At 47.7% G+C, this 26,224-nt stretch overlaps 1 protein-coding gene across 4 annotated transcripts in view; it reads right to left on the reverse strand.

Moving 5' to 3' along the window:
* Positions 1 to 26,224, reverse strand: part of LOC138285437 (neurabin-2-like) — a 464,888-nt gene that overhangs the window by 143,794 nt on the left and 294,870 nt on the right. For all 4 annotated transcript variants that reach the window (XM_069225350.1, XM_069225348.1, XM_069225349.1 and 1 more), the window contains exons 14-15: positions 25,290 to 25,361; positions 8,600 to 8,792 (exon numbers count right to left, since the gene is read on the reverse strand). In XM_069225350.1, the coding sequence (XP_069081451.1) occupies positions 8,600 to 8,792; positions 25,290 to 25,361 (265 nt within the window). The remainder of the gene's footprint in view (positions 1 to 8,599; positions 8,793 to 25,289; positions 25,362 to 26,224) is intronic.

Consider the following 26,224-nt stretch of genomic DNA (forward strand, 5'->3'; position numbering starts at 1 on the left):
CACCGCGGATCTCGGCCCAAGGGGGGCCCGTGAAGAGGACAGCTGCGGTCACCGCGAGACACCGGGGTGAGGGGGAGAGCTGTCGGAGGAGACGCGGCCCAAGTGGGGGGAAGCCACAATTAACTCCTCCCCCTCTCCGCGCTCCAAAATGGCGATGAAGGCCGCCTGATTCTGGGAGGAGTTCCACCTCCGTGGACCCAAGCAAGGACACAACTGATCCTGCCCCGCAGAGCCGATTTGTTCCGGAGGAGTGCCCGCATCGGGGGCGGAGGACACTTACCTGGGCCCTTACAGCATAACCCCACAAAGAGTGAATAATTTCCTCTTGCTCCCTCGGATCCCTGCCAGTGATTACAAGAGGGACCTCGGAACCCGCCCAGAGGCCAAAAACATTCGCTCCCCACCGGTGATTCGCCCGGCTGCGCTCCCCGTTGTCGCCGCGCCCTCCCCACTTGGGGCGCCGCAGCTGTCTGGTCTTGCCACTGCTTTTGTGGGAGCCTGAATCCTAACTCAACGCGCAACGGACTCACCTTCACGGAGGGTGCAGCACCCTGATCTACGGTGGCCCGGCGCCGAGGACAGTGGGCACACTGTCGCCCCCCACGCCGTACCGCGAGCACATGGACACACGTGCTGGGCATCCAAAAGCTAAGAATAAGCCCCGCCCGGGCTCCACTAACTAACGTCAAAACTGGAGTAGAAAAGGACATGGCACACTGAGAACAGTAATCAAGAGGTCGATCCCCGAGCAATCTGCGCCAAGCCGCACGCAATTACATCCTTCAAGGTAACTCCTAATTAGTCATAGTGGCTGGCAGGGCCAAATCATCCAAGAACCTGGACCGCAACACTCTTGGGACAACACCTAATGACCAGCAGACAAACCTGTCCCTACAATCCTTGGAGAACACCCTCATGTCGCACTCAGCACAGTTAGAGAAAGTGTTACAGGCGATAATGGACACTAAGTCCTCATTGGAAAATAGAATAGACGCAGTCTCACAAGACTTGAACCTCCTACGAGTGGACCACCGCAGCCTAGCGGAAAGAGTGAAAACGGCCGAAGAAGGGCTATCCGAACTAACTCCCACGGCCCAAGATAATCGAAAACAGATCCAGCGCATAGACGCAGAGTTGAAAGTGCTCTGGAGGAGATCTGAAGAGACGGAGAGTAGGGCGCGTCGCAACAATGTGCGCTTTCTAGGGTTTCCGGAAACAATGCGGCAACCTGACGCGGAGATCTCTCTGGAACAATGGCTCATCAAAGAGGTGTTGAACGGAGCCCCATCCAAGTTCTTCTCTGTTGAACGGGCGTACAGAGTCCCGGGCAGACACCCGGCCAATCACCTAGACCTCTGATCGCCAGATTCCTCAACTACAGGGATCGAGACGCAATATTACAACAGTTCCGCAACAAAGGCCCATATAAATACGAGGACTCGACCATCAATGCCTACCCAGATTTTACACAGGAGGTGCAGAATCAACGGAACTCCTATGCAAAAATTAAACTACGCCTGCGTGAACACAACAAAGTACGCCTTGCTATTCCCTGCGAAATTAAGGGTGATATCGGAGGACCGCACCCACATATTCACCACCCCTGAAGACGCTTGGACCTGGCTGCATGCCGAGGGCCTCGCCCGCCCTAGGGAAGACTCGGAAGGAGACGAGGAATGGCAAACATCTGCCTCAAGAAAACGGGCCAGGAGGCGCGCCAGAGGCCAACCCAACGACCAACAAGTAGCAGAAGAAAGAGTAAGAATACTGAAAGAGACTACCCTGCTCATGCAGAGCAATTTCACGCCGACCAGGAAACCCCCTGAGACGGGCACGGACTCGGACGCGGCAAGCTCCGTATCCACAATAACAGGCGAGCTGGGAGGGCCGAGGATCACCCCCAGATCTGCGGACGAACTCTAATCGAACTTAACTGCTCCTACGGTCCAGTGGCACCAACATCGGCGGCTCTATGGAGCCAATGGGGACCCCAGAGCGACGGCGGAGGCGAAGGCGCAACCAGCAATGAGTAACTTTGGTATAAATGTATAACTAACTGGGGCGGGCGGCCTGGGGGGTGACGCGGGGGGGGGCTGGGACGGAGCGCGGAGCACACAATACCGGAGGGCGCCCAACGGTACTAGCAGACTCAGTCTGCGGAAAGATGTGAGCCCTGCAAAAGAGCCACATCTGGTAGATACGATTACTCCACCACGGAAATCCAATCGGATACGGGTTTTATCACACACTTATAGGTTTAGTAGTTGCGCACAAGTTGTTAGAAGGGTTGGGGATCCATTTGGGGTGAGTAGTTTAGTATATGCACACACGCCGGAATCACTTATAACACAGAGGAAACTGCTGCACATGCCCCCTTTAACAAATAGCTATGCTAAAGGGGCAATGATCAAGAGGGCCAAGCTCAGGGACCGGGACCCATGCACAGCGGGTTATCCCAGAAACTCTAATGGCACCACACAGGAGAAATAACAGACCAGTTTGTCATGGTAACATGGAATGTGAGGGGACTGGGAACATCGAGTAAACGGTCCAGAGTATACGCACGCCTTAGGCGAATAGGAGTACACATTGCCATCCTGCAAGAGACGCACATATTAGAGGCGGACCTGCGGGAGCTACGCGCGAGGGGGTGACAGCTCATAGGCACTACATACTCGGCTTTTGCGAGGGGGGGGGTGCTGATCTGGATGGCACCCGGGGTCCCATACCTCCTATCGGCTCACAAGATAGACCAAGGAGGGAGATACGTGGTAGTGGAAGGCTGACTGGATGGCAGACAACTGGCAGTAGTCGGAGTATACGCTCCGAACACCGGGATTGCAGGATTCCTGGGCTCTCTCACACCGTCACTATTGACAAACCCAATGGCTCCGGCCCTCTGGGGAGGGGACTTCAACAGCACTCCAATTGCAGCATTAGATAGATCCCACGCCCAAGTGAGCTCGATGGTAAATAGGAAATCCCCAGGCCCACTGCAGGAATGGGCAGGTGCTATGAGACTACATGACCTATGGCGCTTGGGCCATCCGCAGCAGAGGGAATACTCATTCTACTCAGCCCCACACAAAACCCACACTAGAATAGACATATTATGGGGCACCCAGGATATAGGAGCATTGCTCGGTGAGTCAGAATACCTAGCAAAGACACTGTCCGATCATACACCACTGAGAGTAACACTGAACTGGGGCAGGACATGGCAGACTATTCCCACTTGGCGACTGCAAGTAGAAGCTCTACAAGACAAAGCATTCGCCGAAACACTGAAATCCACACTAAGCCAGTACTGGGAGGCAAATGCCATGACCGCAACGTCACGAGCTATAGAGTGGGATGCACACAAGGTAGTGATTCGCGGACTATGCATATCCTCCACGTGGGGAGTAAGACACACCCTACAGATGGAAATTGGCAAACTAGAAAAGGAGCTTAGGGCGGCAGAGATAGCAGTAGCGCGAGGAGAAATTCCCCACACAGTCCTAAAAGAAAGGCGCACAAAATATAACGATGCTGACTGCAAACTCCGCTGCCACGATTATAACTATCACCTAATGCATCTGCAAACAGAAGGGGACAGATCGAGCAGAATGCTGGCGTGGTTACTACGTGAGGATAGACAGCAGCCCCCAATCAGGGCCATTCGAACCGACACACACGGCATGGCCACCACACAAGCTGAGATTAAGAGAGCGTTTAGAGAATACTACTCACATTTATATACCAAACGCACCTCATGCACCTCCACGCAACTCGAGTCCTTTCTCGCGGGATCTTTCCTACCACAGCTCACACAAACTGACAGGGAAACAACAGAAGCCCCCCTAACAATGGGAGAAATAGAATTAGCCCTAGCGCAGATGCCCAGGAATAAAGCGCCTGGCGCAGACGGCCTCCCATTGGAATACTACATTACCTACTCGCCCTGCCTAAAACCCCACCTGCTGAAGGTGTTCGAAGAAGCGTGGGCTAATGAATACCTGCCCACATCACAGAGAGAAGCTTTGATAGTGGTGCTCCCCAAACAAGGTCGCGACCCCACAGATGTCAAATCCTACAGACCACTATCGCTCCTAAACTTAGACTGCAAAATACTAGGCAAAATTTTGGCAAATAGACTAGCCCCTAACATACACACCATAATACATGACGACAAAAATGGCTTTATACCAAGGCGTAACACCTTCTTAAATCTCCGTAGATTATTGTGCATAATGGGAGACACCCCCCCAGATGCATACGAAGAAATGGTGCTCTCGCTGGATATTGAAAAGGCGTTCGACACGCTCGAGTGGGACTTTCTGCTGTCCACAATGAGCCGCATGGGAATAGGCCCCAATTACATACGCTGGGTTCGGACACTGTACTCTGGCCCACAAGCCAGGGTGAAGACGGGCGGGGTGATCTCCGACAGCTTTCCGATCACTAGGGGCACGAGACAGGGCTGCCCATTATCCCCGCTATTGTTTGCAATAGCAATGGAACCACTAGCGGCAAGAGTACGTTCCATGGCACACAGCTGGGGAATAGTTAGAGGTGGTGCCCACCACACAATCTCGCTTTACGCAGATGATGCATTAATATATATCCGGAAAGGGCACGAGGCTGTCCCCTCAGTAATATCTTTACTTGCTGAGTTCGGAGCCCTGTCAGGCCTGGTGGTGAACTGGGAAAAGTCATGTGCGTTCCCGCTTGTAAAGTGGCTGCCCGAAAGACAAGGCGCACCCTTGCTGGGGCGCCTGAAATGGTGCTTTGCAACGTTTAAATACCTCCGGATAAATATATACCATAACACAGAGGATCTCAGAGACGGGAACCTGGGCAGGGCGCTGGCCGCTATAAAAGGCTCGCTGCAGTTTTGGAACAAGCTACCGCTCTCTCCACCAGGGAAGGTGGCGATTGCGAACATGCTGATTCTGCCTAGACTGTTATACTACTTCGCGGCTCTACCGATCATTATCCCCAAAAGCTTCTTCGGCAATTTGAATACAGCTCAGCTGCAACTCATCTGGGGCGGGGGCAGAGCCCGGGTGGCTCTGACCACGCTGCAGCGGCCGGTAGACGTGGAGGGCCCCCAACTTTGAACGCTACTACGCAGCCGCACAGCTACAGTGGGTTCAGAATTGGATCCACAGACCGGCGCTGGCGGAAGCCGCGCGGTTGTGGACCTGGTTAAAAGGAACCCCCCTGCTACAATGGCTGGCGTCCAAACACTCAAAGGCAAACACTGCTAACCCACTGCTGGCAGTCGCGCATGCCTGCTGGGTTAAATATGTGCAGAGCGGGAGTTTCAGGCTCCCCTATTCCCCATATATTCCATTGGATCACCTCCCGGAGTGGTCTGGGGCGAGCACGCAAGTGATGGCAGTGTGCACAGAGGCGGGGGTGCAGACAGTTGGCGACTGCTTTGAAGACGGCAAGCTAATGTCGTTCGAGGCCCTACAGGTACTCACCGAGATAAATACTGGACAATTCCTGACATATCACACCATATGCCACGCAATTAAAAAACGTGGGGGGAAGGTATCACAGAATCAGAACCCTCTCCTGTAATCCACCATATTCTACAGTATGACGCTCAAATAAAAGTAATGTCTAGCCTATACAAAATCCTCAATAAACCCCCCGAGCCGCATGCGGAGAAAGCCAGGGAGAGATGAAATTCCGTCCTCCCTGGCCCGATCACACAAGCCGAGTGGCCGAACGCCTTGCACCACGCCCGTGGAGTGTCAAGGAACCCCAGATTCAGGTACAACCAGTTCAACTACACACATCAAACATACTTGTCCCCCTGCTAGGATAAAGCGTATGTTCCCAGACTCTGATCCGACATGCCCTAGATGTAAAGCGCCGCTAGCACACTTCTATCACATGGTCTGGGAGTGCCCAAACATACAAAAAGCATGGATGGAGGTGGTCCAGGAGATCTCCGAACTAACAGGGCTTGCACTGACAGCAGAACCCAAATCCTGCCTACTGGGGCTTAGGACAAGATCTAAAAAACAGATATCTGCACAAATTCGTAGACCTAGCCTGCTTAATGTACAAAAGATTAATAGCTATGCATTGGAAGGCGCCCTCAGCATCCGATCGGAAATCTTGGAGCACCCTAACATTACGCTGGGCCCGCACAGAACACCAGGTATTAAAGAAGCTGGCGCGAGAGGGACAACAGCACACAGGGTGTGCCGCTTGGGATACACTGGTAACTAAACTCGAGGCCAAAAATGATGATAAACCCCCATGAACCGGGAATGCGCAGATTGAATAAACAGCACATATTCTCCTACGCACCTTCCACAAAAGCACAATTCACGCGCGCACACAAACGCCAAAATGGCTAGTACGCCCTTCCCCTAACACGCTAACAGTCCAATAACTCACCGGCACGAGAACAACTACAACAAAGGGCTAACATCCAATCTCCGCTACTATTAGTATTGGCAGGGCCCACTCCGAGCCACCACCGGGTTACAAGCGGTACGGATCCAGCAGCAAAAGGCCCACACTAGCTACAAGCGCGACCCCCCATTAGCTACTTAGCACACGCTAACGTTTTCAGCTAAATGCAGCAAGTAATGATACTGAAGGTTAAATAGTGATCCGAGACGTGTTTGGTGTGTGGGGGTTGGGGTTGTCACATGTTTTCTTTTAAGCAGATAAATAGAACCCTGTGGATGGCAATTGCACAGCTTGTAATGTATATCTGAAATACAAATTCCAATAAAATATATAAATAAATAAAAAAATGGAGTCAATGAGTAAAATGTGGCACTGCGCTGGTGTGTTGTCGAGCATGGCTCACCACCTTCATCATGTCATGGTTAATGTGCGACAAGAGCTGCTCTCTTTGCACAGGAGTCTAAATCATCTCCAAAACAAGGTAAACAACAGGAGGGGGTGGGAGCAGGACATTTACAAAACAGACAGCATGGGGAGGGGAGGGAGGGACTAAAGGCAACACGAAACACAGGTAAATGAAAAACGGGATGTGGGCGACTGCAGGTTAAATGGAGCATAACACGAGCTGGAAACTAACAAAAGATGAGGCAAAAGAAAAAGGTAGTGTGCCGACACTAACGTATATGGATGATCGTGCAACAATCCATGTAACAGGTCAGTCTCCATGGCAGGAACAGTCAAAGGGCGGGACAAACGTAAAGCATTTACGAATTAAACGAAAGGAATTCTGAAAGGCAGGCCAAGGAATGAACGGACGTGATGGGCACGGTGAAAGCAAACAAAAGTAGATAACAGCATTTTGAGGGACATCGCAGGTGCGCTGCCTAGGCTCGCCCGCCTCCACCCCAAAAAACAAAACAAAAAACAATCTGTAATCTGGTGAATGAGTGGAAACATTTACTGTTTATGAAAACACCAGAAGACCCCATGATGAAAAAAATTACAATCCCATTGGTCACAAAAATTCTTTGAACTCCTCTATTAGGGCATTTCATATACCCAAGCATTAACCCTTGTTAGACCCTACCACAACAGTATTTTACAATTTTACCTCCCTATCTCAATAACATCTCTTCTGTGGTGCATCAGATTTTCCTATGATAGGTGTAACAGTGTGAATACCTACTTAAAGAAGATGCATTGGCAGATGTGAAACTCTTCAAGAACATACCATTGATTGTTTGCATTGCTTTTCAAGATTAACATGCTGCCAGCTACAAAATACCCAAAAAAGCTAGCACTCATCTACCAATCTTCTACACAGCTGTTTTTAAGGCACTCTGAAGGCACTTTTTCAGTAAGCCACAAAAGCCTGAACACACTGGATGAGTACATAGGGGATGGCAAACTGAAGCTGCTCAATTCTAAATGAATGTCATGTTCACAGACAATTTACAGATGATCAATTGCCCGTCTTTCACACCAATGTATTTTTTTGTATCATCCACTCTCCCTTTGACTAAAATGAAATTCTAGGCAAATGAACGAATATACCTTACGTTCCAAGATAAATATTCTTCACTAGTACAATGTCAAGACACATTCTCAGTCAACCCCTTCCAAACTACACAATTTTATTTAGTTTGCAGATTAATATCAAGGATTGCTCCACAAATGTCCTTCATTCTAGCAATCGTGAATACCATCTTGACTGCCTCTTATTTGTCTGAATCTGTATTTGCAGCTGAAGTGCAAGTGTTATCTTGAAAAGAGATACTCTGCCCCATTTATTAAGACATCACTCTTGAAAAATCTGAATTAAAATGAAGAACATAATGCAATGCTTTACTCACAAAAGATGTAACATATGCCCCGCTACCCTCTGACCCCACCGGAAACCAGAAGTACCCTACTTTACACCTTTTCTATATGATGCTACACAGTTGTATGCCCTGTAGAAACCGTTGTCTTTATGGCCTCGAACCTTTTGAAACAGTTTCCTCTTGATAACAAAAGCCACTTTTATTCATGAAATACCTTCAAACCTCCTTCTTTGCTAAAATGTTTATTTTATTTTGAATTGAATGGTTTGGTTTGCAGCATGCATGTTGTAAACATGTTAATTGATGAGCACAATTTCTTTCAGTACAAGATACATTTTGTAACTCTAAACACTTACCTGATTTCTGTGTTTTTCTTGACCGAGTTCAAATGAACTGTCATGTCCACTCTGGTTCATGCTTAAGTTGCTTACTGGATATTCTTTGTGACTATCACCAAACCATGAGAATGGCATGCAGGTAGGTACTGGAGAATCAGAGTCAGACAGAGATGGGTTGTTCCCAGAATCATCCAACATCTCTCGTGAACCTCTGAAATAAAGAAGAGATCACTGATACAATTCAATTTGGACAAAGTATTATTGGTTAAACTGCAGGTCAAACAGCACTGAATTACTATTTGCAGCTGCAGCTTGTCTGCTATGGTGGAGGAGCGTCGCCCCCCTGCCAGCAGCAGCAGCTGCAAACCTTTAACAACGAACTATATTTATTATTGTTTCGTTGTTAAGGGGGGGGGGGGGGTCATTGGAGATGACGGGGATGAGGTGCGCATCTATTTTTGGCCAGACGTCTTAGGCTGGCCAAACACACATGCACACTTGTGCTCTCTCCAGCCCACCACTGTGTTGCTGGGCTGGAGAGAAAAGGCACAGGCTCACAGTTTGCCTGAGAGCGCCCAGCCAAGGTGCTCCAGCCAATCCCAATGCAGCGTTAGAATTGGCAACAGGGCAGGCTGGGAGCCTGTGCCTCCTATGACCAGGAAGGAGCAGCAGTGTGGCGAGGAAGCGAGGTAAATATATATTTTTTTTATTTAATGTTTATTCCCCTTTGCCTCGACCCCACCCCCCCACCTCTGCGCTCTGCCCTGCTCCTTCACCGCACAGCGACTGACTATTTGAGCTATTGCGGAGTAGTTCATATACATGGTGAGTTTTCTGTCCTTTGGAGCAGATGGTAAAGAAAAAGCTACTCACCTTTGTTAACAATTTTTCTGGTGGATACTCTATCGTCCTGAAAATCCCGGCTGCCATTCTGGAAACGGAAAACTTTTGACATAACTCAGTATGGTGCTCTGGCTCTATCTGAACGCTGGAAGTGTAGTTGTTTTGGTGTCATCAGAGCAATGTAGTACCCACCTCGGCTCCCCAACTGTTTTTAAGGCCTAATGAAATAGGTGCAGTACAACACGCTAAACTAGCATGCTGTTAGAAGACCTACAAATATCCTTTAGGAAGTGGAGGACAGCAGGTAGAGTAAGGAACCTGCAGATTGGTGGTATCTAGCACAGATTGTTAAAAAAAGGTAAGTAATATTTTCTTCTGATGCACTACTTCTGGCAGATTTCTAATCTTTGAACACCCTTCCAGTCCAACTCCTAGGGACAGTACTGCTTGAAAAGCTATTCAATCTTGGAAATCCTGCAGGACCAAGCAAGCCAAGTGCCCATCTCTCCTCACCCCAGAATCTAAACAATAGTGCTTGATAAAGGTGTGGAGAGGAGGCACACATCACCGCTATGCAATTGTCAACCATCGGCACGCCTCTAGACAAGGCCGATTTGGAAGACTGTGTCCCGGGGAAATAGGTTTGGATATGCAGCACAATTCAACAAGTAACAACTCTTTTAAAAAGCCTTGCCTTCTATTTTGGCTATGTGCCGCATAGAGAGCTTCTTGTCAGAACTTTCAGTGGCTAATGTAAAAACGAACTGCCTTCCTGGGATCCAACCTATACAACCACACCTCCTCCTTGGTTGAATGTGGTGGGAATAGGAGGAGGGCAAGGTGACAGACTACCCAGATGAAATGGAGGCATTACTTTATAAAGGAAAGCTGCTTTATTAGACAAGACTCACATATCTGGGAAGAAACACATGAAAAGTGACTGAACATTCCAGGCGAAAAGCTCACTTATGTGATGGGACCAGGGCACTACCATCAAAACCAGTCTTCAAAGTGACTAGTCCTAACTGATAACTGTGCAGGGGCTCAGACAGAGATTGACCCATCACGAATGTCAAAACTAAATTCAAATTCCATTATGGCGTAACAAATGGAAGTGGTGGAAACAGGTTAGTCAAGCAATTTAAAAAACATGCTACCACTGATCGCTTAGAGAAGAAAGGTTGGTCTGGCACACAGAAAAAGGCCAACATAGCTGCAGTAGATCCTTTAGTCATACCAACTGCACAGCTTTGCTGGGCCAAGAACCATGCTAACTGAAGAATGTTGGCCAAGAATGTTTTCAAAATATCAGTCAGCCTGTCTGAACATCCACTGTTTCATCTCCCTAAATAGACAGACTGAGTTGAGGAGACAAAGTACTGACAAGGATCACAGAGGCAGCTTCCCTTGAAAGCAGAGAAAACCTCAGATGATCCTGCTTAACTTCCATTCATGAAGGTGAAGTCCTTGGAGACAGCAGTGCAGGCTCTTGCCCTCTGTTTGGGAGAAAAGGCCACCGCTGAGCGGGTGACTAAGAGGAGAACACAGGGAAAGGTGCAGACAGTCTGTGTGCCACACCCTTCTCAGTCAGTGCAGGGCAATAAAGACGGTTTCGGTCCAGTCCTGGTAAATATGGCTCAGAACCAGAGAAATCAAAGGCATGGGAAGAAATGTATAGTAAAGAGAAAACTTCCACTTCAAATGAAATGCATCCTCCAAGTCTTCTCACCAAGGATGGTGGAGGCACAGAACACTGGCAATGGTGGATGTGGCAAAAGGGTTCACATGAAAAGTGTCCAACAGAGCAACGATACACTGAACCACCTCCAGGTGAAGGATGCCACTTGTGATTAGGAAGGTACAGCATACTGAGGCTGTTGCCTCTGACACCGAGGGCACCAACAGATGGTTGGCTACGAGCCACAGCTCTTGTTGGTAAGCCCAAGTCCAGAGCCTCAGCCCTTGTCAATCGTCAAGATGTGGATGACTGACTGTGAAGTGACAGTGGTCATCCTTCCCCATTAGTGTTTTGCAGCATGTCTTGCGGATAATGGCTTAAGAGGTGTCCTCCTGCACGAAGCTCCCCAACTCATGGAAGAGTTGAGGACAACGGGAAGCAAGAGGTTTTAAGTCACGTGGCGCTGGTTAGGTAGTTTGGTGTATAGAAGGAACCTACACTCTTTTTCCAAATCTATCTTAAAAAAAAAACTACACTGTCCCAGGTTGTACTTTTAGGAAGCTAGGTTCTGGTTGCAGTACCCTCCCCCAACGTTTTGCCTGGCTTCTGATGCAACTTTGACTGAAAAAGCACTTGGTTCCTGCTAACCAGGTTCCTAGTGCCAGTGTTCTTTCCCCAAAACAAGACACCTGGTCACTTGATCCCCAAGTGGCCAGGCCCTTTAGCACCGATGTAAGTCCCTAGTAGATGTTACCCCTAGTACCTAGGGCATGGGTACTGAAGAAGGCCCCCAAAGAGCTACATGTGCTACATGTGCCACTCTAAGGGACCCAGCACCAATCTCATGCAGACTGCCATTGTAGGCTGTGTGACAAGGTGGTCCCAAAAAGTGAATTCACGACATGGCAAACAGCCTGTGTGCCATGTCCCCTAAATGCTGCATGTAATACTTGTAAGTCACCTCTAAGGCAGGGTGCATTATATTACATGTGCGGACATATCTGCAAAAGGATATATGCCTCCACTATGTATTTGTCGATACTCAGACATAGTAAGTGAAAAGGGAAGCCATTTTAAATACATGTGCTGGACACTGGTCCATACGAGTTCCCCAACTACATGATGGCTTCACAGAAAATAGGGAAGTTTGGTATCTAACAGCTCATATTAATAAACCTGCACTGATTCCAGGATGGATTTATTAACACATGCACCCAGAGGGCACCTTAGAGGTAAGTTCACTGACTAGTTCTATCCGGTGATCTTAGTACCTAAATGTATATAAAAGTATGTGTTATTTTCATAAATTGGTGTCTGGCTTCTTTGTTGAGTGTGTCTCTCACTTACTGCCTATGTATGTGCCCTATATTTGCTCAGCACTACCCTCTGATATGTCTAACTGCTCGCTCATTCTACCGCAAACGAGGGCATTTGGGATGTCATTTGCACCTTTGGGGTTTGCCTGGACTCTTTGCACAGTGTACATCTTTTTAGTCTACTATATAAATTGCTAGCTTCCTACAGTACTACGTTGATCACTCTATGCAAAATCTGTGAACACTTTAACGACATATGGCTTCTAACAGCATATTACATATTCATCTCTGTTTGTTGATATCTTTAGCTGTTTACCAGCCTACGTCTCAGGAAACCTCAGGTTATATTTTTGACATTTAACCAAATTCTACTTGTGTGTTTATTGGGAAGAAAGGAGCAAACTAATTAAACTTCAATACCTCTCTATAAATCTACAAAAATACTTCACACAGAAAACTTTCAAAGGAACACCCAGACACTCTCAATCACTGCACCACTAACACTGCACAGAGATAAAGAAGCTAAAGACTGACCTTTTATTTCTTCCCATTCCATTACTCTGGACCAAAGTTTTTAAAACCTTACAATTTTCTTATGACTACAACAACCCATTTGATAGGAAGCTTGGTATCCCAGTCTCACTCTCTCTCAGGCGGAAATGTGCATTTCTGGGATAATGGTCATAATCCAAGCATCTGACAGCAACCTTAAACTTTCTGACTCACACTTTCAAATGCTTATGAACATCTTCGCCCACATCCGCTAGTGGTAGTTGCAAAGATAAGACTGAATAGCAGCGTAATATTGTTTGCTTAAGATATTAAAGAAGATATTAAGAAGAAAAATATGTTGTCTTATACTTTACATACCCAAGTTCCTCTCAAACAACTGGGCAGCCCAAGCAATCCAATATCTGAGACTAAACCCTATAAAAACAGAATTCCAGACGAACGACCCCCTAATCTCATTGCCCCATTTCAGTGCAAATGTCTCTGGGATTTATGTTGGAAACAATATCTGCTGCATAAAAATCACAACTACATATCTGAAAGTGAGGGAATGTGGTTGTAAAGGAGCTCTTATATAAGCCACCCTCCAAATTTCTCAGTTGTGATGTGAATGGTAGGTCCAAGCAGAAGACCGTTAAAGTGGTTGCTGGTGAGACATGCATTATAAAGTGTGCATGAGAGAGGGTGTTTGGAAGGAATAATTAGGGATATTGATGGGCTGGAGGCTGGCGTTAGGAGTAAAAGCATGGAAAGGAGAGGCAGTGGCGGACAAGTTATTCACCTTCAGTAACGCCTTATCTGGCAGAGACAATATCTAGTTGCAGATTCCTTGACTTAGAATTTCCCCCAGGCGCCAGTCTGAATCTGGAGAATTTTCTCGAGCAGTACCCCGTGCGACGTTAGGTGGCGTGGATTGACTCACCGTCCGGCGTTGGCACTAAATAGGACGTCACGGTCCTATATAGGTGCCACCCAGATGCACTGACGTCCGTTTCATTTAATGACTGTTCAAGCCAGAAGTGCAGAGCCATGAACAATGACCACTGGTGCGTCAAAACTAAGGCCCTGAAAGGAGAGTCCCTGTCCCTAGAAATCTGTTCACAGAGCGGAGGAGGATGGGTGGGTCAGCAAGGGATCTGCCACTAGAAATTGTCTCTACCACATAAGACATTACCGAAGGCAAGTAACTTGTCCATCTAACAGAGCCATCTAGTTGCAGATTCCTTAACTTAGAATAGATACCCAAGCAATACAATACCCGGAGGTGGGTCTGTGAACTAAGATCATACTATCAAGTCCTGCAGGACCAAATGGTCAAAGTACCTGTCCCTATGGACCTGACTGTCCAGGCAGTAGTGCTTGGTAAACGTGTGCAGAGATACCCAGGTTGCAGCCTGACAGAGCTCAAGGACTGGAAATCCGCTTGCTAATGTGGTGGTCAACACTGTAGCTCTGGTAGAATGAGCATGAAAACCTTCAGGAGGTTGCCTCTTGGCCAGCGCATAGCAGATTTTAATGCAGAGTATGACCCATCTGGAGATGATCAGTTTCTGCACTGCACGACCTTTCTTCGCACCCACATAACCAACAAAGTTTATCATACACCCTGAACTCTTCTGTACGTCACGGTAGAACGCCAATGCTCTTTTTTGGGTACAGCAATGGGGTCTCTCCTCTTTCTTAGAAGGATGTGGGGGTGCATATAAAGTAGGCAAGGTGATGGACTTGCCAACATGGAAGGACGTAATCACTTTAGGCAGAAAGGATGCCCTAGTGCGAAGCACCACTGTCAGGATAGATTGAAAGGTAGGGTGTCTTAGATGACAATGTCTGCAGCTCACTAATCCTGCAGGCAGATGTAATGGCCACAGGAAGACGGGCTTCAAAGTGAGAAGCCTGATAGGACAATTGAGAAGAAGCTTGAAAGGGGTACACATCAGAAATGTCAAAAACAAATTCAAAACCCATTGGGGCATAATGAATGGGGATGGAGGAAAAATATGAGTAAGACTTAAGGAACCTATCAACAGTAGGAGACATAAAGAAGGTTGATCAGACAACCTTAAAAAAAGCAGAGATTGCAGACTAATAACCCTTGAGAGTGCCCATAGCAGAACCTTACTGGGCTAAAGAAAGTATAAACAAGAGAACCTCAAAAAGAGGGGCAGAAAGGGGGTCAACAGACTTGTCTGTGCACCATGCCACAAATTTCTTCCAACGACAGGTGTATATTGTTTTGATGGAGGGACACCTGGCTGTCATGATTACGTTACAGATTTTGGGCAGAAGGTCAAAAGTTGTCAACTGTTGTCGCTCAATCTCCTCGCAAGGCGGCAGAGGCTGGACAGGTTCGGGTGGGGAAACCTCCCCTGCTGCTGTGACAGAAAATCCTCCTCGAACAAGCAGTCTGATCAGGGGATCGATGGCTATGCTCAGTAGCTTGGAATACCAGACTCTCTGTGCCCAGTCCGGTGCCACAAGAATGACTTGGGCGTGGTCGTTCTTGAGAGGTATGGGCGGAAAGGCGTACAGGAAGCTTGAGTTCCACTCGAGACGAAAAGCGGTGCTGAGCTATTGCCATCTTAGAAACTCCAACGCGAAATACCCTGGACATTGCATGTTCTCTGCAGAGGCGAACAGATCTAACCAAGGCTCTCCCCACTGCAGAAAAATACCCTGTGCCACCTCCGGATGGAGATTCCATTCATGATTCACTAAGCATTGTTGGCGGAGTTTGTCTGCTATGCCGGTCAGAGAGCCCGTCTGATGTTGAGCCACCCTGTGATATGCCCGGTTGTTCCATCCACGTCCAGAGGCGCTGAGAGCATCCTGACAAAGGGTCCACAACCCCACCCCGCCATGCTTGTTGCAATACCACATGGCGGTGTTGTTGTCGGTGAACACTTGCACTACCTATCCCTTGAGAGAACAAAGAAATGCTTTCAATGCTAGCCTCATTGCCCGGAGCTCAAACAGGCTGATGTGGACTCGACTCCACCGGAGACCAGATGCGTCTGATCTCCACCTCTTCCAGATAGTCGCCCCAGCCCAGGAGTGAAGCATCTGACACTACTGTCAGCGCTGGGTGGGGAAGGAAGAGAGATCTGCCTCTGACCCAATTGCAGTTCATTAGCCATCACCGCAGTTCACTTCGGGTTCTGGACCATGTCAGAGAGAGTCTCATGATACTGCGCCCACTGGAACTTCAGGTCCCACTGCAGAGCACATATATGCCATCTGGCATGAATCACCAACAGGCAATGGGAGGGCATGCGGCCCAGCAGCCTCATACTCATTCTCACCGTAATCCAGGATAGAGGCTGAAACATCAGTATCACAGCCTGAATATCCTGGACTCGCCGCTCCGGAAGATAAGCCCGAAACTGCACAGTGCCCATAACAGCTGTGATCGAAGGGTGCATGTGAGGGGGAGTCAAGTGTGACTTCAAAATGTTTATAATGGGGAGAGCCCGCCTTCAACAATCAGTCGTCGAGGTAGGGGAAGACTGAAACCCTTGACCTCAAAGAGAGTACAGAGGGTTTTGACTTAGTTTGGGTGGGGAACTAAGTCAGCAGGTTGCTGAAAGTTTTAATGGAGGTGGCAAAGTCTGTTGTAAAATTGGGGAAATTAAGTCACAACATGAACTGTGGGAGGCAGCACGAGGATGAAGGATGAGGAGTGCAGATTTGGGTGGGTAGGAAATATCAGTATGCTAAGGCAAGGGCAGGAATCTGAGTACATTAGAAGGGTGAAGAAGTGGGGTGAAACAGTCACTCAAAGGAGATGCATAAGGGATGAAGTTAAAAAGAGGAAAGAGGTTAGATGTACTGTGAAGGCTTATATAAAGGACTAGTGTATGGATGTTTGGGAGGGTGTGAGGGAAGACACAGGATGTAGAGGATCAGAGACTAAGTAAGAAAACAGAAAAGAGTGCTCACAAATTAAAAGAGCTTGAAGGAGATATGGGGTTCAAACACCAATGGCACAGGTGCTACCAAGTGATACTTACAAAGTTTAAAGAGTCACAATCAGTTTAAGTTGCAGTGGCACGGGGCGATAAACTAAATTAAATATTAGTGTGATTGCGAGCATCTGTTTGTAGAATGTAGCACTGTAGATTCACATGCTCTGCATACTCCTGCAATCTAATGTTGGACTCTGACGTTTGCAAGTTGTTTTTCTTCAAAGATGTCTCCAGTGATGATGAATATAGTGACTCTTCCCTCAGTTGGAAATGCGTTTGGACACTGACTCCACATGGGATTGTTTTTTTTGCACAGCGGATGAAACTAGTCTGGAGCAGTTTGTGAACAAGATAAGATGCACACGTGTATTGCACTGGAAAAGTACATAGAGAAGAGATATGTGATCAGAACCACACTTCTGGGGAGGGGGGAAGGCACATGTGGATCTGCAGCACCACACACTATGAGATAATGTTTACAAGATAAGTAACCTGTTCCTTTTGCAGCATGCGTTGCTGTAGATAGATTTCCTCTGCATAGACTGAAAAGCAGTACCCTTCTCTGAACAGTGATTGCATGTTGATGATGCAGATGTCTGAAATAAGGTCCTTAACACTGTATGTTCTACAGTAGGCTTGCTGCCTGGCCAGCTCCTCTGGAAGGAATGCCCCTTTTAAGACCTTCCATGAATGCTTTTATCACAGGTATGCCAAACAAGGAGGAGTGTTTCCAATTTTGCATTTTGTAGGAAAATGCCTCTCAAGGTGTGGTAACCCCATAACTTTTTGCCTTTTGTTGATGCTAGTTACGATTGAAAGTGTGCTGGGACCCTGCTAACCAGGCCCCAGCACCAGTGTTCTTTCCCTAAACTGTACCTTTGTCTCCACAATTGGCACAGCCCTGGCACACAGATAAGTCCCTTGTAAGTGGTACCCCTGTGGCCAGGGAAGGTCTCCAAGGGCTGCAGCATGTATTATGCCACCCTGGGGACCCCTCGCTCAGCACATGCACACTGCCTCACAGCTTGTGCGTGCTAGTGGGGAGAAAAAGACTAAGTCGACATGGCACTCCCCTCAGAGTGCCATGCCCACAACCCACTGCCTGTGGCATAGGCAAGTCCCCCCTCTAGCAGGCCTTGTAGCCCTAAGGCAGGGTGCACTATACCACAGGTGAGGGCAAAGTTGCATGAGCACTATGCCCCTATAGTGTCTAAGAAAATTCTTAGACATTGTAAGTGCAGGGTAGCCATAAAGAGTATATGGTCTGGGAGTTTGTCAAATACGAACTCCACAGTTCCAGAATGGCTACACTGAATTCTGGGAAGTTTGGTATCAAACGTGTCAGCAAAATGAATCTACACTGATGGCAGTGTGGGATTTATTGAAAAATGCACACGGAGGGCATCTTAGAGATGCCCCCTGTATACCAGTCCAAATGCTAGTGTTCAGCTGACCAGTTCCTGCCAGCCTGCCACACGGTTTCTGGCCACATGGGGTGAGTGCCTTTGTCACTCTGTGGCCAGGAACAAAGCCTGCACTGGGTGGAGGTGCTTCTCACCTCCGCCTGCAGGAACTGTAACACCTGGCGGTGAGCCTCAAAGGCTCAAACCTGGTGTTACAGTGCGCCAGGGCACTCCAGTTAAGGGAGATGCCCGCCCCTACAGACACAGCCCCCACTTTTGGCAGCAAGTCCGGAGGAGATAATGAGAAAAAAAAAGGAGGAGTCACCCACCAGTCAGGACAGTCCCTAAGGTGTCCTGAGCTGAGGTGACCCCTGCCTTAAGAAATCCTCCGTATTGTTTTGGAAGATTCCCCCAATAGGATTAGGGATGTGCCGCCACCTCCCCCCCCCCAAGAAGGAGGCACAAAGAGGGTGTAACCACCCTCCAGGACAGTAGCCATTGGCTACTGCCCCCCAGACCTAAACACACCCCTAAATTGAGTATTTAGGGGCGACCCTGAACCCGGGAAATCAGATTCCTGCAAACTGAAGAAAGAAGGACTGCTGGCCTGAAAGCCCAGCAAAGACGACGGAGACAACAACTGACTTGGCCCCGGCCCTACCGGGCTGTCTCCAGACTCAAAGAACCTGCACAGCGACGCATCCAGCAGGACCAGCGACCTCTGAGGACTCAGAGGACTGACTTGCACCTAAAGGACCAAGAACCTCCCGACTCTGTCCAAAACTACAACCAAGAAACCAACTTTAAAGAAGACTACAGCCTCACTCTGGAAGCTTGAGTCTTCACACTCTGCACCCGACACCCCCAGCTCGAGTTCAGGAGAACCAGCACTGCAGAGAGGACTCCCAGGCGACTCCAATGACGTGGACACCCTGAGTCGACCTCCCTGCACCGCCACAGCAACGCCTGCAGAGAGGATCCAGAGGCTCCCCCTGACCTCGACTGCCCAGTAAAAAAGGAACCCAACCCCAGGACAGAGGACTGCACCCGCAGCCCCCAGGGCCGAGAGGAACCAACCACCGGTGCAGTAGTGACCAGCAAGCAACCCTCATCCTAGCCCAGTCGGTGACTGGTCCGAGAAGCCCCCCTGTTCCCTGCCTGCATCGCCAGCCCCCCGGGTCCCTCCATTGCTTTTAACGCAACACCCGACACCTACTTTGCACACTGCACCCGGCCGCCCCTGTGCCGCTGAGGGTATATTTTGTGTGCCTGCGTGTGTCCCCCCCCAGTGCTCTACAAAACACCCCTGGTCTGCTCCCTGAGGACACCTGCTAGCAGACTAGGACTGGAGCACCCCTGTTCTCCATAGACACCTATGCTATTTGGGCCCTACTTTGACCTCTGTACCTGACCGGCCCTGTGTTGCTGGTGCTGGGTGTTTGGGGTTGACTTGAACCCCCAACAGTGGGCTGTCTATGTCCAGGAGACTGAACTTGTAAGTGCTTTACTTACCTGAGAAACTAACTATTACTTACCTCCCCCAGGAACCGTTGATTTTTGCAGTGTCCACTTCTAAAATAGCTTATTGCCATTTTTGCCAAAACTGTGTACATTACTGTTTTAATTCAAAGTTCCATACTTACCTGTGTGAAGTACCTTACAATTTATGTACTTACCTAAAATCTGAATCATGTGGTTCTAAAATAAATTAAGAAAATAATATTTTTCGATATAAAAACCTATTGGCCTGGAGTTAAGTCATTGAGTGTGTGTTCTCATTTATTGCCTGTGTGTGTACAACAAATGCTTAACACTACCCTCTGGTAAGCCTACTGCTCGACCACACTACCACAAAATAGAACATCAGTGTTATCTAATTTTGACAATATCAACTTCTAAGGGGAACCATTGGACTCTGTGCACACTATCTCTCACTTTGAGATAGTATATACAGAACCAACTTGCTACACATGTAGACTGATTGATGGAGCCTTACAGAGGTATAGGTTAGGGCTAGCTTTTGGAGATTGGGCATGTAGCAAATGACATCCTAGATTGCAGGTTTTGGAGGGTGTAACTTTTGGGTGATACAGTAGTGGACGAATCTCTTCCACTACGCTGGATAACAGGCACATGTGGTATGTCTACGACACTCCTGCAGTAAGCCCATGCATGACTGCGGGAAAACACAGCTACTGAATGCTAAAACCTCAGGTGTCAGATCGTTAGCTTGAGCTCCTTGGTATCTGATCTACCTTGGCTCCTGGTGATAAGGTCTGACCTGTTGGGGAGCTTCTCGTGTGTGCTGACTGACATCTTGAGTAGAGCTCAGTACTAGAGCTGCCTGGCCCATTTGGCGGCTATGAGAATGATGGTCTGGGACATTTGCCGCATCTTCTGCACAGCAAAGGGAAAGAGTGGGAGAGGCAGAAGCAATATCCAAGGCAAGTTCACCCACAGTGCATTGATCATGAACTGTGGGCGTGAGTACTTGGAGACAAAGTTTTAACATTTTGCGAAGAGATCTATGTCTGCTATGCCTCAGTACCGGAAATAATGGTAAAGAACCTGCAGGTGTAGTTCCCACTCGCAGACGTGTTTGTGCCCTGCTGAACAGTTCCACCAGGTTGCTGTCCACCCCCCCCGGAAAGCTTTTCTCCATCAGGTGCATGTATTGGTGGAGGGCTCAATGCCAAATGGTCTGTGCCAGCAAGGAAAAGGAGAATGAGTGCCCCCGCTTTAGTAGGTAGAACATCGCTGTTATGCCCTCTGTCCTGACAGACTACTTTGCCCCAGATTAGTGGAAAGAAGGCTTTGAAAGGGAAGCAGATGGCTAGAAGCTCAAGGTACTGATGTGGTGGCCCTCCTGTAGAGTGGTCCATACACCCTGTACTGTGATCTTATTGAGATGAGCCCTGGCTGTCCCCACCATCCCCCCTGCCTTGGGAAACATCAGTGGTAATGGTAAAGTGTGAAGTGGAGTCCTGAAAAAGCCTTTTGCAACACTAGATCCTTCATTTGACCCTCTGGTTCGGAACACTGTGCTTCAAGACAGTGTTGCAGCAGCTCTATGTGTAGTCAGGAATGGGTTACAATTGCAATGCATGAAGCCATCATGCTTAGCAAGCACGTCACTGTCCTGTGATTTGTCAATGTGACTGTAAATGAGGTACATGCAGCTGGAAGGCTGGGACTCTTTAGAGGCTTTGCCTGTAACTGAGTTTAACACCACTTGAAGAAGGGCTGACTTTGGAGGGGTTGTAGATGGGAAACTGGCTTTGTTTATGGTGAACCTAAGGCTGTGGAGAAGGGAGACATGGGTTCTTGGGTGCTCTAGGCACTGCTGCACACTTGCACTTTTAATCAGGCAGCTGTCGAGGTAAAGGAAGACATGGATGCCCATCCTCCATAAGTAGGTGGTGACAATTGTCAAGGAACTTGGTGAAGAACCTCAGGGTAGTGGTGACATCGAAGGGAAGTACTTTGAGCTGGTAATGACAGCCACTTACCACAAATCACCGGTAGCATTGGTGGACAGGATGAATAGGGATGTGGAAAACTGAGTCTTGTAGGCCACACACAGTGTCTGTGTTGAAGCAGGGGGATCACATCCTGCAGCATCACAATGTGAAACTGTTCAAAGAGGATGTATCTTTTGATGGGCCTTAGGGAGGGGTCCTTTCTTTTGGAATGAGAAAGTAAAGGTAATTACTCTTTCCCTTGACCTGCTGGTGAGATGTTCTATGCTGAGAGTTTGTCTGCAGGATGTTGGGTGGGGTGTGACAAGTTCTAGGCAGCAGACCTGACATAACACTCTTACAATCTACTTGTCTGTGATTTTCAGTTAGCATGGGATGGAATCTTGAAGCTTGCCCCTGACAGCTTTTGTGTGGTCAGGGGGAAATGGTGGCAGGAGGAGTGAGTGTTTGAAGGTGAAGCTCGCCTTACCGCCTGCTCCTTTGCTCCTGTTGCTGCCTCTGTAGGCACCGCTAGAACACCCATTTGGTGTCTACTGGTGAAAGCTTACTGCTGCTCTGGCATGAGGGAGTAGGGTCAGAGGCGGTGGTCTTGGAGCCTGCACTGTATTGTTGCCTTCGAAAGGAGACCGTAGGAGTAGATGTTTCAGGGGTACCAATTGCCTTGAAAGTGTCCTTGTCCTCCTTTATTTTTTCCAGCATATGATCAACCTGCGGGCCAAAGGGGTAGTCACCATCGAAGGGCAAGGAAAGCAGAGGCTGCAGGACTTGTCAAGACAAGTCTAAACCCTGAGACACAGAACTAGGTGTGACATCTCACAAGAATAGTGGGATTGACCCCTTGGGTGGTGGTGGTGGTGGTGGCGTCCAGGTTTCAGTGAATGGTGGTATTAGAGATGTCCTTATCCTCTGCTACCAACACTTCCCTTCTTTAACTATGCTTGCCTGGGAGGTACTTGATTGGCTGCTCCTTTTCATTCCAATGCACGCTATTGTAATAGGATGACGTTAGTCAAAGAAGTTGGCACTTTTCCACAGAGTGGCTGCTTGTATTGTTACTCTTTTCCCAGCTGGGTGTTTTCTTGCTCTCCTTGTCAGGTGGGGGGCATTGCTGTGGCCTGGGCATTTGCAAGCTTATGACAGTATGGACCACTACAGAGTCTGAGGGGAAATGACCTCCTGATATATGGCGGGTTGCTGGGGGATGGTTCATATTTCTTGCCCTTATGAGCAGTTGCCACCCTGGATTTTTTTTACAGGTTCCTTGAAGATGTATTTTGGCGTAACTTTCAACATCGAAAGGAACTGTACTGTGCGCTGCGCCTTGGACAGTGTCTCCATGAGAACGTCACCACTCTCATGGAGGACGTGCATGACCAATTTTGAAAAATTGGCCACTTTTTGTATAGCTTCATGATATACTGTGGTTGGACAACTGGGTAGGCACCTGTGTCAGGATCACCCTGGGGGATCAATATTGTAATAATCCTAAGGGGACATCAGAGGGCACCAGGTCGAACGATGTGTCAGATGGTTTGGTAAGCTGTGGTGTGCTACCTTTCCCGTAAGAGGAAAGAGAGAACGCTGTGGCAAATAAGCAAGAGGTGTGTGTGTGTGTGGTGTGTGTTGGTGGTGGGAGTGGTGGAGGAAAAAGAGGAGCTACAGCTAGAAGGGTGCAGCTGGTAGAGGGCTGGTGCCACGTCTTTATGCCTCTTGTACTTGGGAGCTGAAATAGCTTCATAGCGAGTTCCTCCTCAAAATAAGTTTCCTCTTGCGAGGCAATGTAATTGTTGGAGTAAGAGACAGTTAAGCCAAAATGTTGCCTGTCTGTGGATGAATAAACAGATGTTTTTCTCTGCCTTCCAATTCTTCCTATAGATGCTGGAGAACAGGTTGCTCACATTCCTCACAGCCGGCCGTGGAAGGTGCCAAATGTGTTTTTGGAGACAAGTGAGTCTTTGATGTCGGGAGTAGCTTAGGAGCCAATGTCACCTTGGGTACCAAATGGGCAGAGGCTTGTGCAATATCCTTAGACTTCGCAGCTGAGATTGCTCAGTGCCTGCCTGTGGGAATGGTGTTAGCTACAAAGCTTTTTGCTGGTGCTAAGTAGTATGCTAAGGCAGTCATGGGCTGAAGCGCTAAGGCTTGGTGGAATAGCTCGATAGGCGTGTGAGTGCTGACCATACTCACAATGGAAATTTTCATCCAGGACCTAGGAGACAGGGAGGCCTCATGTTCTTCCTCCTGAGATTTTGAAAATACGACCACCTCCGGGCTGGGAGATAACTGAAGGGCCGGCATCTTCCTCAACATCACGTTCCCTGAAGATGTCAGGGGTATCGCCGGAGTCCTGCCTCTGCATTCTTTGATGTGACCCCCTTTGTTCTGTCTGTACCGAAGAGTATTCTTTGACCTGAAGGTAAGGCAGGCCTCATCGTGCTCCGGGCAAAGGCAAGGATTGCAAACCTGGTGGTGGTCAGTCTACGGGGATTTCACATGGCACTAGGGGTAGTACTGGAAGGGAGTCCTTACTATTACTCAGTTTCCATTCTCCACAACAAAGTCCTAGAGGCGAGGGGTGTGCAGCCTGCTAGGGCCCAAGGTCCTAGCAGTTAGGCAGCCACTGGAGACCAATGTCTGTAGAGAACTAGCCAGAGAACTAGGTCAATGTTTTAAGCTGCCTAACATGGAGCCCCATCAGTACACATCTGAACCTGATGGTGGAGAAAAACAACCTAACAAATTCAGTGCTTTGAGGAAAAGCAACTTGCAAATGTCCAAGCCCAACACTAGATGGCAGGAGTATGCAGAGCATGTGTATCTACAGCCCCCCGTGCTGCAAACTTGAATTTAAGATAAAGCCAAGAGGGTTGCCAGGAGGGCAAATCGCTGATCAACGAATCATTGGATAATAGGACCATAATTCAAAGGAGAAATAAGAACACATTTCAAGGAGAACACGTTTATAGTTAGAGCACAGAACAGAAAAACAAATGTGGGGTTCAATGATGTGTGACATTAACATAAACAGTAAAAGCACACGAGGGGAAAAAGAAAACCGAGGAACATAACCCAAAACATTAGAGGTTGACAGGACAATGATGAGTCTTATGAACTTCTGAAATAGCTGAAGGTTGAGAGCTGGGCATTTAAGGCAGTGGAGTAATCAATTTGGAACTAAAGAGCACACACAACAGCTGTATTCCAGTCCAGAAGGATCACTTACCCAATGCATGGAAGGTTCACACGTTGAAAGAAAGCTCACTTTGTAAAACACAGATTTAACTTGTCAGTCTGAGGAATTGTTCATGAGAGACACTATTCGTTTCTGAATGGGATGTATTTGTGGAAAAATATTTGATGTGACTCAGAAAAATTGTTAATTGAGCTTCTCTACTGGATGTATTTTTCAAAGTCATGCCATTTACTGCTCATTGAAACTGTATATTTTCTTTTTACACAAAAACAGGACAAATAATGGTAACTATGTAATGAACTTTTCAAAGGAAAGAATTACCTGCTTTCGAAGGATCCCCTATGGTTCTCTTTTTCTTGCTTCTTGCCTTTACCACCAGATTTCCGCAACCCACTAAATTAGAAAACACAAGTTTTTATCAATACAAACACAATTCTAAAACTAGCAATATAATATGGATAGAAAGTACTAAACATCAAGTATGGAACAGTACATATTTTTTAAGAAACAGGAACTAGCTAATTACAATCACTTTATGCTTTATAAAATTTCAGTTTTTCTACAGTAACACACTCTGAAGGTGATACACTGATGCCCATTTTTGTTGAGGATCAAGATCAAACTCCTTTATGCATCATGCGAGAAGCTTACTAAGGTAGGCACATTTTTTTCCAGAACCACAGCAATGCAACACATGTATAAATCCAAGATCCAGCACTTTTTATCCAACAGACATTCAAATAGCAAAAATACCAGGGGACATGCTAGGAAGTTCAAGACCACAGTCTAGAAGGAAGAGTGAAAGATGGGTGAAATCTGAATTCAACTTTGTTTAGTTAAAGAAGCACCTGAATAGCACACTGTTCAGGCAAATCTTCAGGTCATAACTTCCACAAACAAGACAGCCACAACCTATCTTATCTTGGACCTAGCTTCATTACAAAAGCTTAGTACCAACACAAGACTAAGATCAGTCTTACTGTGGAGTACAAAATGTGAATTCCATGCAGAGCAACCTAACAAATAGAATTCCCGTACATTACCCAAGGTGACTGTGCTTCAAAGGTATAGAACAGCTTCAAAAGAGCACATCAGGATTCATGGTGTTAAAATCATCCAGTACACAAATGTACACAAAAACTCAAAGATGACCAACATACCCACTGACATACAATTTTAATGTCCATAAAAGGCAGTGGTTTGCAAGCCATGGGCCTCCACTTCCAGTTAAAAATACTGGACTACTAATAGGCTCA

Source organism: Pleurodeles waltl, chromosome 3_1 (assembly GCF_031143425.1).
Source record: "Pleurodeles waltl isolate 20211129_DDA chromosome 3_1, aPleWal1.hap1.20221129, whole genome shotgun sequence".
In the NCBI taxonomy this organism is placed as follows: Eukaryota; Metazoa; Chordata; class Amphibia; order Caudata; family Salamandridae; genus Pleurodeles; species Pleurodeles waltl.